The sequence below is a fragment of the Camelus ferus genome, chromosome 33, assembly GCF_009834535.1.
Source record: "Camelus ferus isolate YT-003-E chromosome 33, BCGSAC_Cfer_1.0, whole genome shotgun sequence".
Classification (NCBI taxonomy): domain Eukaryota; kingdom Metazoa; phylum Chordata; class Mammalia; order Artiodactyla; family Camelidae; genus Camelus; species Camelus ferus.
In genome coordinates this window covers 11,126,295-11,142,543 of record NC_045728.1, presented here as the reverse complement: position 1 = coordinate 11,142,543, position 16,249 = coordinate 11,126,295, and the positions used below count along the sequence as shown (strand labels likewise).

The 16,249-nt window shown below is 38.7% G+C and overlaps 1 protein-coding gene across 1 annotated transcript in view; it reads left to right on the top strand.

Moving 5' to 3' along the window:
- The window catches only part of CBL (Cbl proto-oncogene), a 75,272-nt gene that overhangs the window by 50,483 nt on the left and 8,540 nt on the right, over nt 1-16,249 (top strand). The window contains exons 11-16 of the mRNA XM_032472591.1: nt 2,178-2,309; nt 2,397-2,777; nt 4,512-4,606; nt 14,135-14,275; nt 14,646-14,746; nt 15,439-15,621. Of these exons, the coding sequence (XP_032328482.1) occupies nt 2,178-2,309; nt 2,397-2,777; nt 4,512-4,606; nt 14,135-14,275; nt 14,646-14,746; nt 15,439-15,621 (1,033 nt within the window). The remainder of the gene's footprint in view (nt 1-2,177; nt 2,310-2,396; nt 2,778-4,511; nt 4,607-14,134; nt 14,276-14,645; nt 14,747-15,438; nt 15,622-16,249) is intronic.

The window sequence follows — 16,249 nt, the reverse complement described above, 5'->3', positions numbered from 1 at the left end:
GTATAGTGACCTATGGGAGTCTTCCATGCGTTGGCTCCATCTGGACTGGTTGTACTTGGGGTGTGCTGCGTTCCATGTCACCCTGGGGTCTCCCCTCCCCATCATCACTGGACTGCATTGCATCTCTTCTGTGTTGGAGTGCCTATTTCTTGACTCATGTTTTTCTGTTTCTTGCTTTACTTCTTTGGGTGGGGTATGTCCTCAACAGAGCTTCCTGTGAAAAGGTGAGAGGTGAAATTTTTTGAGATGTTTTGTATCTCAAAATGTCATTATTCAACCCTCAGACTGACTAGTTACAGAATTCTAGGTTGGAAAAATTCAACTATAAATTGTTATGGCTTCAGTGACTTCTAGTTTCTAGTGTATTTTTGCTCCTTGGTCCCCTCTTTCCCTCTATCCTCAGAAGCTTTTAAGGTATATCTTCCTTATCCCTGATTCCCTGCAAATTTAAGGGTATGGTTGGTTGGTTGGTTGGTTGGTTGGTTGGTTATGGGTTTCTTTTCTTTCATTGGGTTAGCTATGCAGTGAACACTTCCTATATGGATATTTTTGTTGCTTAGATCTTACAGTTGTTCTTATATTATTTCTTTGATAATTTCATCCCCATATGTGCCCTTCTCCTTTTCTGGAACTTTATTACATGTTGAGATAAAAGAACATCACAGGGATCAGTTAGATTTTAAGACATGAATTGAGGGATATGATTAGCTCAACCCTCTGCACTTTGGGAATGAGAAGGAGAGATGGATGGTGGGAGGGATCAAAATAGGCAGAGAAGGCCTTCCAAACTAAGAAACAAATTGAACAAAGTCAAGGAGGTAGGAATTCCAAAATAAGAAATTATGGAAAATACTGTTGGTTAGGGAGACCCAATTAGAGAGACCTGTGAAAGCCAGGCAGGAGAGTGACATTTTATGACGTGGGAAAGTGGGTGTTAGGTATGGATGGTTTTTGACCTAATGAGTATTTTAAAGATGGTTAAGCTGATAATGGTGAGCAAAAGGATTTGGTGAGTGAGATAAGAAACTAGAATTTGGGAGAATCACTAGAAGGTGGTTTTAATAAACCAGGTCTGAGGTTGATAAGTAGAATGAAAAGGAAGATACTGATACGAGATTCTTTTATGGAAAAATCAACAAGATACAGTGACTGACTAGATATTGATGAAGGGAGAGTGAGTTTGACTAGTAAGTTCACTTTCATAACTAACTTTCATTTCAAACACCTTGAGGTGTTTGGCTGCTCACATTCCACTGGCATGGAACCCATTTTCTTGAGCACAGGTGAAAGCAAGTAGCTCAGGGTGCAGACTTTCTCTTTCCTCATTCATCGCCCAGCATTAATGACAGGACTGAGTATGGGGATGGTGGTTTTTTTCTGTCATCTTACGTAAGTGCTTGTAATACATTTGCCTATTTTCTCTCTGTTTTGCTTTGTTAGAGAATGCAGATGTGAAGTAGTATTTTGTATAAATTCTTGTATATCTCTTGACAGCTTACTTGGACAAGCTTATCAGCTACTCATCACCCTGCTGTAGGCAGGAAAATGAAAAAGGTTATACATGTATTTGTTTCTTTTGATTTGACACCTCAATTTTTAGAATACAAATTGACCAAAAAAAAATTAATTCCTTTTAATTATTGAATTGAAATAACTTACTTCTTTGGAAGAACTCAAGATGATTTTCATGACTGATCATTTCCTCTTATAAATCTCTTTTCTTTTAATCATAATAACCCATGGAGAATTTATCAACTTTGATCTCTTCATTCTGCCCCTTAAACATTATTTTCCTAAGTGATTTGTTGAGAGGTTAATGCCTGTCCCTTTCATATTATATGGTTTTTTATTTTTAATCTTGAAAGGCTTTTTTCTTTATCTGAAGATGAGAAGATGGGAAGTTGTTAAAAAATTTTTAAATTATAAGCTAAGAAGCACAGCCATTTCTAGATATTTGTCTATAGCGTGCATCTGCATGGTATTTCTGTGATTGAGAGCGCCCTCTGATGGTGACATAAAAATAATTCAGGAAGCACTGCCTCATGCCAAAGCCAAAGTCAGGCCCATTGGTATATTCAGTGTTTACATAGTACTTGCTGTTTACGACTTTAGGAGGAGTTGAGAGATGCCACTTCTGCAGACAAGAATAACCCATTAGGAAATTTTATTTGTGTTAGGTGGAACGGCCTCCTTCTCCATTCTCCATGGCCCCACAAGCTTCCCTTCCCCCAGTGCCACCCCGGCTTGACCTTCTACAACAGCGAGTATCTATTCCTTCGAGTGTTTCTGGTCTTGGAACTGCTTCTAAGGTAAAACATTATCCATTTCTACAGTTTTCTGATTCTTTGTTGTGGATTAGTGGGTTTTGATTGATTGCTTCCATCATGCTTCCATAGGCTCCTTCTGGCTCCCTGCATAAGGACAAACCATTACCAATACCTCCCACTCTTCGAGATCTTCCACCACCACCCCCTCCAGACCGGCCATATTCTGTTGGAGCAGAAACCCGGCCTCAGAGACGCCCCTTGCCTTGTACACCAGGCGACTGTCCTTCCAGAGACAAACTGCCCCCTGTCCCCTCTGGCCGCGTTGGAGAAATATCATGGCTACCTCGGCCAGTCCCCAAAGTACCAGTAGTTGCCCCAAACCCTAGTGACCCCTGGACAGGGAGAGAATTAACCAACCGGCACTCACTTCCATTTTCATTGCCCTCCCAAATGGAACCCAGAGCCGACGTGCCCAGGCTCGGAAGCACATTCAGTCTGGATACCTCCACGGTGAGTTTGATTTTGTAATTATCCCAGTAACAAATATTTGTGGATGGTATTGAATGGGTCAGTTTTGTGGTATGTTTTGTACATGATTCAGAGATAATATAACATAATCCCTACCCTCAAGGAGTGTATATGTTAGTATGTTTGTAAATACAATAAATGTGTGTGTGTGTGTGTGTGTGTGTGTGCGCCATGAGTAGCATAAATAGAAAACATTTTAGTTTTAGCAAAAGGAGAGATTATTTCCAGATAGAGCAATCGTGAGGGCTTTATGGAAGGAGTGGCACCAGTATCTGAAGTATTCTTTCCAAAGTGGATACAGTTTTAAGATAGAGCTACAATGACAGAAATGCTTAAGGTGTATTATGGATTAAGAAGAAGTTTAATTTGAGTGGAACAGAAGTTTTGTGTATCAGAGTAGGAAAAGGGGCTAGAAAGGAACATTGCTGCTAGATGAGAGGACTTTGAATACCCACTCCCCCCAAAATTGGAATTTATTTGGTATAAATGAAGAGCATTTGAAGATTTTAAATTAGTGGAGTGACATGACCAAAATGTTGATTTAAAGAGAGGAATCTAGGAGTGGTATGCAGAATGGATTGGAAAGAGAATAGATTGAAAACAGTTAACGGTCTATTGGATAAGCATGAGAATAAGGGGACCAGAACTGGGGGTGGGAGAGGTATATTCTTTCCTTTGTTAGTTCATTTATACACTCAACAAAAAATCTTTCCCTCACAAAGTTTACATTCTACAGAAGGAAAGAAGGAAAATAAATAAGTTAATAAAACATATGAGATGTTGGACACTGATGAATGCTGTGGAGAAAAATAGGGCAAAAACAGGGTATAGGGAAAGCTCGAGTTGGGATGAGAGGTACGTGGAGGGATGGGATACAATTCTGAGCAAAGACCTGGAGCAATGGGAGAAGACTCCTCCAGGATGAAGGGGAAAGCAAGTGAGTTTGGGAGGGTCTATTTGAGGAGTAACAAAGGCATTTCGAATAGCCGGTACTAAGTAAACAAGAGGGAGAATCCTTGTCTAGGAGCAGAAGGAGGCAGCCAGATTAGATAGAGACCTTAGACAGCACGAAACAAAGAGCCAGTGAGGCTTGAAGGCTGTCAGGGGGTGGAAAAAATGGTGAGAAATCACACATACACACATGCATGCACCCCAGAGGTTTTGAACTTGGCTAACTAGGGACATGTTGAATTTGAGATGAGCCATTGAAGGAAGAATTGGCCAGTAGGTAGTTGGAAATCTAAGGAAAAGATGGAATTGGAGGATGAAGTTGGGAAATGCTGTGGCCCTTAAATGAACTGCATATTTCTTGATTGAAAGGGAAGGGGGAGCGTAACTTAGCATTTAAGTGGCATTTATGTCATAGGCAGTCTGATTAGTGAGAGTGGATTAGGTTTGACTTTTGGTGGCATCAATGTAGAAAAATGTATAGATTTTTAAAGATAGAATGGTATTTGTGCAGACAACCAATTTCCTCAAGTCTTTCTAGAATTAAAGCAAACAGCCCCATTTCCTTGGCTCTTTTTAGATCTGTCTCCCTAACTCTTACAGTTGAACTTTCAACTCTGCTTTTGTCACATACAGTAACCCCTAAGTATGGCATTGAGGGTGAGGTCTCTGTATGATTGTTCTTGTTATTTTGAATAGGTTAAATAGGTAAGAGGAGATACACTAAGCTATATGAAGAAGATTCTTTTTCAACACTTGTCTTTCCAGAATATGAATAGCAGCCCATTAGCAGGTCCAGAGAGTGAGCATCCGAAAATCAAACCTTCTGCTTCTGCCAATGCCATTTATTCTCTGGCTGCCAGGTAAGTTTACTAAAGCTGTATTTCATACAGTAGAGTTGATATTTTTAAACAGCTTACTTACAGAAAGTTTAGGAAACCCAGAGGAGTATAAAGAAGAAAATAAAAATTGACCTGTATTTCCATTATGTAAAAATCGTTATGTTTTAGACTGTTTGTTTCCATTATCTTCCCTGTGTACATGTACATGATCAGTCTTGCTGGAGCTCATCAATTTTATTATCTTTTCAAAGAAGCAATTTTAGTTGGTTTTTAAAAATTTCTTTTTAAAATTCTTATTTTAATTCTTAATTCTTAGGTAGCTGATTTTTTTTTATTGTGGTAAAATACACATAGTTTACCGTCTTACTCATTTATAGGTAAACAGTTCAATGGTGTTAAATATATATTCACATTGTGCAACCATCACCAACATCCATCCCCATGAGTTTTTTCATCTTAGAAAACGGAAACTCTGTACCCCTTAAACACTAACTCCCCATTCATTGTTCCCTCCTCCCAGCCCCAGACAACCACCATTATGCTTTCTGTCTTAATGATTTTGACTACTCTAAGTACCTTATATAAGTGGAATCATACAGTATTTGTCCTTTTGTGACTGGCTTATTTTGCTTAGCATAACGTCCTTTAAGTTCATCCATGTGGTAGCATGTTGCAGACTTTCTTCCTTTTTAAGGCTGAATAATATTCCATTATAGCTATGCACTGCATGTTGTTTATCCATTCATCGATAGATGGACGACGCTTGGGTTGCTTCCACATTTTAACTATTGTGAATAATGCTGCTGTGAATGTGGGTGAATATCTCTGAGATCCTACTTTAGTTCTTTTGGGTATGTACCCAGAATTAGAATTACTGAATCTTAATCATTTTGAGGCATCACCATACTATTCGCACAATAGCTAGTCTGTTTTATATCCTTACCAATAGTGGGCTCCAGCACAAGGGTCCTGAATTCTCCAAGTCCTCGCCAACACTCCTTATTTTCTGGGGTTTTTAGATAGTAGCCATACTAATGTTTATGAGGTGGTATCTCATTATAGTTTTGATTTCCATTTCCCTGACAATTAGTGACGTTGAATGTCTTTTCATACATCATATTCATACATCTTTTCTGGAGACATGTCTGTTTAAGGTATTTGCCCATTTTTAATCAGTGCTTTTTTGTTGTTGAGTTTAGAAATTTCCTATGTATTCTGTATATTAATCCCTTATCAGATATATGATTTACAAATATTTTCTCCCATTCTTTGGGTTGTCATTTTCCTCTGGTTAGTGTCTTTTTGATGCACAAAATTTTTAAATTTTCATGAACTTCAATTTGTTTATTTTTTCCTTTTGTTACCTATGCCTTTGGTGTCATATCCAAGAAATCATTGCTGAACCAAATGTTATGAAGCTTTTGTCTTATGTTTTCTTCTAAGAGGTTTTATTTTAGAGTTTAGTTTTAGGTCTTCCATCTAGGTCCCTGATCCAGTTGGAGTTAATTTTAACACATGGTATTAAATAAGAGTCCAGCTTCTCTCTTTTGCATGCGAATATCCAGTTTTTCTAGCACCATTTGTTGAAAAGACTGTTTTTTCCTCATTAAATGGTCCTGGCAACAATGATTTGACCATATATATGATGATTTACTTCGAAAGGCTTCCCACTCTATCCCATTGGTATGTGTGTCTGTCTTTATGCCAACACCACTTCCTTTTGATTACTGTAGTTTTGTAATAAGTTTTGAAATCAGAAAGTGTGAGTCTTTCAGTTCCCTCCCCTCCAACCCCAGATTGTTTTGGCTATTCAGGGTCCCTTGATATTCCCTATAAATTTTAGGATGAGTCTTTCTGTTTCTGCAAAAAACATCATTGGGATTTTGATAGGGATTGCATTTAATCTGTAGATCGCTTTGGATAGCACTAACATTTTAACAGTAGTAAGTCTTCCAATCTATGAACATGGGATTGTTTCTATTTATTTGTCTTATTTAATCTCTTTCAGAAATGTTTTGTAGTTTTCATTGTACAAGTCTTTCACCCTTTGATTAATTCCTAAGTATTTTATTCTTTTTGATGCTGTTGTAAATGGAATTGTTTTTGAAATTTCCTTTCCAAGCTGTTTATTGTTCATGTATAGAAATGCAAATGATTTTTGTGTTGACTTTATATCTTGCTACTTTGCTGAAATCATTTATTAGCTCTAACAGCTTTTCTGTGGAGACTTAAGGTGTTTTACATATAAGATCACATCATCTGCAAACAGGGAGATACTTTTACTTCTTCCTTTCCATTTGGATGCCTTTTACTTCTTTTTCTTGCCTAATTGATTTGACTAGAATTTCCAATACTATGTTGAATACAAAAAGTGAAAGTGGACATCCATGCCTTGTTCCTAATCCTATAGGGAAAGCTTTCAATCTGTCACCATTGAGTATGATGCTGGCTGTGAGTTTTTCATATATGGCTTTTATCATGTTGAGGTTACTTCTACTTCTGTTTTGTTGGATGTTTTTATCATGAAAGGGTGTTGAATTTTTTCAGATTCTCTTTCTGCATCAATTGAAATGATCACATGGGATTTCTTCCTTCACTTTGTTGATGTGGGATATTATATTGATCAATTTTCATATGTTTAACCATCCTTTCCAGGTGTTCCAGGTGTAAATCCCACTTGGTCATTCATTATATGTAATCTTTTTAATATGCTGCTGAATTCTTTTTGCTAATATTTTGTTGAGAACTTTGCATCAATGTTCGTAAGGGATGCTGGTCTGTAGTTTTCTTTCCTTGTGTCTTTGTTTGGCTTTGTATCATGGTTATACTGGCCTCATGGAGTAGGTTAGGAAGCGTTCCCGCTTCAATTTTGAAGGAGTTTGAGAAGGAATGGTATTCGTTTGTCATTAATTGTTTGGTGGAATTCGCCAGTGAAGCCGTCAGGTATAGGGCTTTTCTCTTTGGGAGTCTTTTAAAATTAGTGATTCAGTCTCCTTACTAGTTACAGGTCTATTCGGATTGTCTACTTCTTCATGATGTAGCCTTGGTAATTCTAGTGTTTATAAGAATTTGTGTATTTCATCTAGGTGATCTAATTTTTTGGTGTCAGTTGTTCGTAGTGCTCTCTTATAATCCTTTTTACTTATGTATAATCAGTAGTCATGTCCCACTTTCATTTCTGATTTTAGTAATTTGAGTCTTCTCTCTTATTTTCCTATCCTCTGTTTTATTTATCTCTGCTCTAATCTGTATTATTTCCTTCCTTTTGCTAGCCTAGGGGTTAGTTGGTTTTTTTTCTAGTTTCTTAAGGTGTAAAGTTAGGTTACTGACTTGAGATCTTTCTTGTTTTTCAATGTAAGCATTGATCGCTATAAATTTCCCCCATTAGCACGACTTTTGCTGTGTCCCATGAGTTTTGGTATGTTTTTTGTTTTCATTCACCTTTAAGTATTTTTTAATTTCCATTGTAATTTCTTCCTTGATCTGTTGGTTATTGTTTGAAAGTGGGGATATTGAATAATATCCCCCAAAATGAGAAGGAACTTTGAGATCAAAAAAGCAAAGCAGGCAACTCCATAAAGTACAATCAAGAAGTTTACAATTTTCTTTAGGCAGTATCGGGTGGACGACCATCCAGAGGCATCCACGTCACTGGAAGGGGTACAGGGGAATTTGAAGGGGCCAAAGTTAGAATCTGACTGCTAAGGGAGAAACACATTCGTGGCAGCAGAAACTGGGGTGGGGGTGGGGTTTCCTTCCCCCTGGGGGTCTCATGACCATTATTTCCTCACAGACCATTAACCATCTGTGTCAGCAAAAGGCTCTCTTCCAGTTTTCGTATCAGATGAAGGCCAAGGTAAAAGATGATAGGCAACTTTTCTGGCGTGGGCATATTTCTTGTGAGTAGTTAAAGCTCAGTCTCACAGAAAGGGAGGGGATAGGACTGTGGGCCTAAGATGGAGCAGACAAAATGGAGTCAGTGTGGTTTAGCCACACAGTTACTTAAAAGTGTATCATTTTACAGGGTGATTCTGTAGTTCCTTCTCTGTGATAAATAGTTACCATAGAAAGCAAAATTGGGAGGATAAACAAAGCATTTTAAATTGATGTGATATTTGAGTTTTTGCTGTAATTTTGAAATGGCTACAAAGCCATATATATGTCTTGTGTTGCCTTTTTTTTTTTTTTAAGGAAAAGAAAGGTCAGTGGAGAGAACTTCAAAAAAAGTGTATCATTAATTTCCACAAATCCTTGAATTTTTAGTTTTATTTTTGTTACTGATTTCTGGCTTCATCTGTTGTAATCAGAGAAGATACTTTGTATGATATCTATCTTTTAAGTCCATTGAGACTTAATTTGTGGCCTTACATAATCTGTCTGGAAAGTGTCCTATGTGTATTTGAGAAGAATGTGTGTGTCGTTCCTATTCAGTAGAGTTTTTTGTATTTATCTGTTAACATCCACTTGGTTTTTTGTTTAAGTTTTCTGTTTCCTTACTTATCTTCTGCCTGGTTGTTCTATCCATGATTATGAGTGAGATATTAAAATCACCGACAGTTACTGTAGAGCTGTGTTTCTCCCTTCAGTTCTGCCAATTTTTGCTTCATATATTTTGTTGGTCTGTCACTAGGTGTATAAATGTTTATAATTGCTTTATCTTCTAGCTGTGTATAATGTTTTGTCTCTTGTAACCTCTTTTGATTTCAAGTCTCTTTTGTCTGATACAACTATAGCCATCCTGCTCTCTTTTGATTACTATTTGCATGGAATAACTTTTTCCATCCTTTTGCTTTCAGCCTATTTGTATCATTGAGTGTCAAGAGAGTCTCTTGTAGGCAGTATATGATTGGATCATGCATATTTTATCCAATCTGCCAGTCTCTGTCTTTTGATTGGAGAATTTAACCTATTTACATTTCATTTCAGTTATTGTACTTCTCAGATCCAGAATTTCTTTTGGGTTTCTTTTTAAGCTTTCTGTTTCTATTGATATTTCCATTTTATTCACAAATTGTTTTCTTGATTTTCTCCACATCTTCCTTTAGTTGAGTATCTTTAAGACAGTTATTTTGAAGTGTTTGTCTGGTATATTTGCCATCAAGTCTTTTTCAGGGAATCTTCTTCAGACTTACTGTTTTCCTTTGAATCGGCCATACTATCCTGTTTCTGTGTTAGCCTTGTAATTTTTTTTTGTTGCATACTGAACATTTGAATTTAATTATGTGTTAACTCTGGAAATCAGAGTCTCCTTTGCTAGGTTTTGCTGTTTTTGTTATTTTATTTTTATTTTTTTATTGTAGGCTGTCTGAGTGTGGAGGGTCAGTCTGAGTGTAAATCTAATGTCTTCTTAGGTGTTTTCCGAACCTTTTCTTGGGCATGTGTGGTCAGTTTTTAACTTTCCCCATATATGTGGTTATTTTTTAATGTCCTAGTCTTTAATACCTGGCTCCCAAAAGGGGAAGAGCGAAAAAAGAAGGGAAAGAAAAAGGCGGACCAGCCCTTTAAATCTCATGAAAGTCACTTAGTCAGAGAGGAGCTTGCAACAGTGGGTGGCGGTACAACAACAGTGGCTGCCACCCCTTTGTCAGCACTTCTGTAAACAAGAGCAGCAGTCAGCCATCAGAGCACAGATCCCCAGTATTTGGAGGGCTAAGTCCTTTTTGCCCACCCTGATAACTCCTGCAGCTGTGTGGTAGCTGCTTCAGGAACTTACGCACAGCTGCCTGCCATGTGGCCAGGGTTAGGAATGGGTAGCTGCTACTATGCTAAGAGCTGAAATTGACAGCAGTTTAGTATCCGAGTCTTCACCTACAAGTTGCAAGCCTTCAACAGACTCTAGAGTCCAGAATAGTTGAATCAGGCCACTTCTGCCAGTGCCATTGTCCAGGTGGCTTCCTACTCTGCCATCTTCCCAGTATCCTTGTGTATCTGCTTGTTGTTTCTTTACTTTCTCCCCTTTATTTTATTCTTCCAGTTTTCTGTAGGTTTTGTTATTTTTCTAGCTTCATGAGATGGACGCTGTATTAATCTGCTCAGGCTGCCATAACGAAATACTACAGACGGGGTGGTTTGAGCAGCAGAATTTAATTTTCTTACGGTTTTGGAGACTGGAAGTCCAAGATCAGGATGTCAGCATATTCAGTTTCTGGTGAAGACTCTTTTACTGGCTGGCATGCTTGCATAGCCTTCTCACTGCGTCCTCGCGTGGCCTTTCCTTGATAGGTGCAGGCAGGGAGAGGTGTCGAGGGCAACAGCAAGCTCTCTGGTGTCTCTTAGAAGGACACCAGTCCTGTTGAATCAGAGACCCTTCCTCATGACCTCATCCAACCTTAATTACTTCCTCAGATGCTCCATCTCCAGGTACAGCCACACTGGGGATTAGGGCCTCAACGTGTTACTTTTGGGGAGGACACAAACATTCTGTCTGTAATGGATGCTTTAGCTGCATTCTATAGATTTTGGTATGTGTTCCTTGACATTCACTTCAAAATATATGGTTTTTCCTTAGTGGTTTCTTTTTGGTTCATCAGTTATTTATGTGTTGCCTGATCTTCAAATATTAGAAGATTTTCTAGTTACTCTTCTGTTACTGCTTTCTAGCTTCATTCCAGTGTAGTCAGAAACCATAATCTGAGATCTTCTTTATCGACTAGTTTATGGTAAATTCCACTCACATTACCACCTTCATTTTATGAGTGTGTATCCTGCAGTTGTTGGGCACAGCAGTTTTTATGTGTCAGTTTTGTTAATTGTATTCAAATATGCCATCTCCCTGTTGATTTGTTTCATTTTCTTTCAGTTCTGTCCATTTGTGTTGTATATGTAACCTATGTAATATGGGTACATAGAAATTGAGAATTATTGACTAAATAATAATTGTTTTTATTATTCCATTTACTGTCTGGTTCTACTTACAACCAGTCTTAGTCTGCTTTGACTCAGACTACATCAGCTAGTCTGTAAAATGGCTACATCAGCTCTCTTTTAGTGTTTTCGTGATCTTTTTCCATCCTTTTACTTCCAACTTCTCTGTGTCCTTATGTTGAAGTTATGCTTCTCATAAGCAGAATATAGTTGTTGGCTTTTTTTCCCCTTAAATCCAGTCTAGCATTCTTTGTTTTAAAATAATTAGAATTTTTGTTCCTACTCTTTCCTCCATTTCCCCCATCTTTTCTTTGTTCATTTCTTTTCTACTTTCTTTCTTAGGGATTAAAATATTTTTTATTATACCATTTCACTCCTGATACTCTTTTAATAGTTATCCCAGGGGTTCCAGCATGCATCTTTGACTCATTAGAGTCTGCTTTGAATCAGCACCTCTTAACACTATTGGACATTCAAGTTTCCCACAGATTTATCCTCTAGTACTCCTCATTTCTTCTTGCTTTGCCACACTTTCATCTGGATTCTTTTTCCTTCTGCGCAGATAACTTTCTTTAGAGAGAGAGAGGGAGGGAGAGGGAGAGAAAGATGAGAGTGTGTTATGTATCTTCTGTCAGTGGATTCTCCTCAATTTTGTTTGACTTAAAATATCTTTTATTTCACTTTCATTTTATTTAAAAGATACTTTCACTGAGTATATAGTACAGCTTACCCTTGAACAACTCAGGGGTTAGAAGGAGTGACCCTTCGTGCAGTTGAAAATCCACATATAACTTCAGGTGGGCCCCTCCATATCCACGGTTTCCCATCTGCAGGTTCAGCCAACTGCGAGTTATATTGTACTGCAGTGTGTATTTATGGGGAAAAATCTGCATAAAAGAGGATTCGTGCAGTTTAAACCCATGTTGTTCAGAAGTCGACTATGTTCTGAACTGGAGTTATTTCCTTTAGCACTTTAAAAATATCATCCCACTGCCTGACTTCCATTGTTTCTATTGGAAAATTAGCTTAATGTTGCTGCTTTAATGGTAATGTTTCTTGTCCTGACTACTTATAAGACCGCTTTGTCTTTGGATCCCAACAGTCTTACTATAATGCACCTTTATAGTTTTCTTTATATTTATCTTTCTTAATTTATCATTTGATTTTTTTTAATCAATTTTAGGAAATCTCAACCACTGTTTCTTAAAATAGACTGGATAGTGCATCTCTGTCTCCTCCCTGCAACTCCAGTCACCTCATGTTGGACCTTTTCAGCATGCTTCATTTAGCTCTTTTGCTCATTTCTGTGTTTTCCGTTCTTTTTTTTTACTCTCTATTCTTGATTCTGAATAGTTTCTACTCTGTTCCAGTTCCCTAATTTTCTGTTTTGCAGTTTCTAATCTGCCCCAAATCCATCTATTCTATTTTCCAGATACTGTTTTTAGGTTCTGGAATTTCCATGTGATTTAAAAAAAAAAAATCCTAGTTTTCTAGTAAAATTCCCCGTCCTCTTTTTTTATTGGATGTATAAATTGTAATTATTTTGAAGGCCATGTCTGTTAACTCCAACTTGATCTAATTTGACAAGACAACCAAAGTCTCTGTTCAGCAGCTCAGTTGCTACTTTCTGCTCGGTGTCTCAAATCTAGTCCCGGGCCTGCGTAGGTCAAGGATGAGCAGTAGCTCTAGGGAACACTGTAGGCAGGGTTTTAGGCCCACTTCTCTGCTGTTCCCCTCCCTAGAAGTTTTGGCGTCTTGTGGCCACTGTGGTACACCCAAATTCCAGTCCCTCTCTCAGCCTATTGAAACTACCTTGGAACCCCAAGTTCAGAACCCCTAATATGGGGCTTACTGCAGTGTATTCTCCCTCCCTGTGGAATCTTGGCCTCTTAAATCTTGGCTACCTGGTTGCTCTCCAGTGCCTTCTTTCCTTTATATTTTTTCCTGCTTTTATAGCTAGCTGTTCTAGGCAGACAGACAATGCTTGTTATGTGGCCATGGCAATAGGCATGTAAAATGTATGTGTATTTTAGATCAAGATATAATTATATGTTTTCCCTTTTTTAAAACTTAGTATTACATCTTCTTCCTATCAGTTCAAGTTTTTCAAAATTCTCACTTTTAATTACATATTTTATATAATGTGGCTATAACATCACATATTTAACCATTCCCCTATTGTTGGATATTTAGTTTAAAAGCTTTAACTGTAATAAATTTGCTTCACTGAACATCTTTGTACATAGCCAGAGATGCATCCAAAGTAGAATTACTGTGACAAAAGAATTTGAATGTTTTAAAGTATGTATTGCCAAAATGCTTAATGAGTAAGAGGTGCAGTTTTATATTTTTATTAACATCATCAATGAAAAGAATTATAATGAAAATTTTTGGATTGTCCTCTTAATGACCTTTTTCTCTTAATGAAAGTAATATGTGTTAATTAAAGAACATTTAGAAAATACAGATAATCAATGCTGAAGAAATAAAAGTGTCTGTAGTCTCACCACCTAGAGTCAGACAGTAATTGGCAACTTGTTATATGTTTATTACCATTCTTGTGTGTATGGAATCATACTATTGTATATTTCTTCTACTACAGTGATTTTCATATTATCTCAAATGATCACAAAGCAGTTTATTCTTGTTGTTTTCTTTTGCTGTCTTTCATTCTTCATCTTCCAGACCTCTTCCTGTGCCAAAGCTGCCACCTGGGGAGCAGTGTGAAAATGAGGAAGACACAGAGTATATGACTCCCTCCTCTAGGCCTGTGGGACTTCAAAAGCCAGAGGTGAAATGGCCTTTGGAGACAACCCAGAGTGCATGGTAGGTTCACAACCATCCTGTTTGGGAATTCATTTGATACCCCCTCACCTGGTTGGTTTGCTGCCTGCACATAGCATTATCCAGCCAGAAAGAAAGCAGAATGATGTATCTAGCCCCTAATGTTGTAAGCCTTTTACAGCTGTCAGAAATTCAACTTCATGTTTCTTCTACACCACAGTAATTTCAAAAACACACATCTATTACTTGTCACGAGAGTCGATCTTATGATACTTACTAGTGATACTGGCAGAAGGAGAGTGTCATGATAGAATCAGGTCTGGAGTAGTTGTAAATAGATGAATCTTAGTAAGTTTGCAGATAACCGAATTCTGTTTCTGAAGATTGTTGTGCCACTTTCCTTCCGGTTCAGGGCATGTGATTGTGACCAGCAGGTTGATAGCTGTACATACGAAGCGATGTATAATATCCAGTCCCAGGCGGTGCCATCTACCACAGAGAGCGGCACCTTTGGTGAGTAGTCATTCTGCTACTTTAACAGTCATTATTGTGCTGGAAGAATGAGCCTGTAATGTTTGGCCAATGAGAGCTTGGTCTGAGGGGAATATTCTTTTAAATAATTTTCTTTGCAAAATATCTTTGATCCATAGCAGCAAAAGCCCCTCATCTCTTTTATTTCCCATTCACGTAGCTAGTTCCTTTTGTGTTTTCTATTCTTCCTGGCCTGGACTTGCAGTGCTGGTAGCTAGCTCCCTCTTATTCCCATTGCTTTTCAACAGTGATGAAATTCTTGTGTGTGTGGGTGGTGAATACTCAATTCCCATATTAACTAGCTCACCAAGTTGAAAGTTCAAGAAGACAGCACACACAGCAGGGCCCTTTGGCTGATCTTCCAAGGTGAAATGCAGATGGAAATGTTGAGTGAATGCTGTGAAGTGGCGCTTGAGTCTTGGGCATCAGTGGCTGTTAACCTTGGCAAGGGTAGCTTTGACATGTTCAGAAAAGTAGAGCTGCAGGATTGGTGCAGATTTTATTTTCCCTGTTTTATCTCTGCCTGCAGGGCGGCGTGGTGTTTGGTTCATCGTGGATGTTCAGTAACTGTGTGATTCTGTACATGCTTGGATGAACGGATGCCCCTATACTGAAGTGTGTTAGAAGGTGAAGTTCATTAGGAATGGAAGATAACTGTGCAAACTCTTCTCTAGGTGAAGGGAATTTGGCTGCAGCCCATGCCAACACTGGCCCTGAGGAATCAGAAAACGAAGACGATGGATATGACGTCCCCAGGCCACCCTTGCCCGCGGTGCTGGCCCGCCGCACACTCTCAGACATCTCCAACGCCAGCTCCTCCTTCGGCTGGCTGTCTCTGGAAGGTGATCCCACAACAAGTGAGTCTCCAGGCTACCTTGGGTTTATACGAAAATGCTGTGTGGCTCCTTATTTATACTGAAAAATAGATGACTGCCTGGTGACAGTGAGTCAGTAGCTGGATGTAGTAAAAATTACGTCTAAGTGGGAGGAAAGTGGTCCTGGGTCCCAAATTGGGAAGTTAAACTGTAGTCAGACTCTTGAGGATTTTGCCAGACTTAGAAATGAGGTTGTTCCTTAAATCTTGGCCCTTCCTGTGGTGGGGGTAAATAAGATTTCTGCCTCTTCTGAGTGTGCATCATGATGGTGGTAACTAAGCTTGATGGTTCAGACCACAGATTACTGACTGCTGGGCCCTATCCCATGGGAAGGAGGCGTGCTGGCTCTGGAAAGCACACTGAATGGGCCTGGAGCCAGCCTGCATTTGGGCCTTGTCTGTTATAGCTGTTCTTCTTGCACCTGTGGCCGCCTGGGAGGGCAGCAGCCACAGTGGCTGTCACTTTGGAAATGGAAGCCAGCCTTCAGGACAGCTGGTGAAAAAGACGCATGGCATCCAGTTGCCCAAACAGGCAGCGTACCCCACCCCCCGACCTTGTTTAATGCCTCTTCACTGCAACCCCGGCTCATTTCTCTTTCCTTATTTGTGAA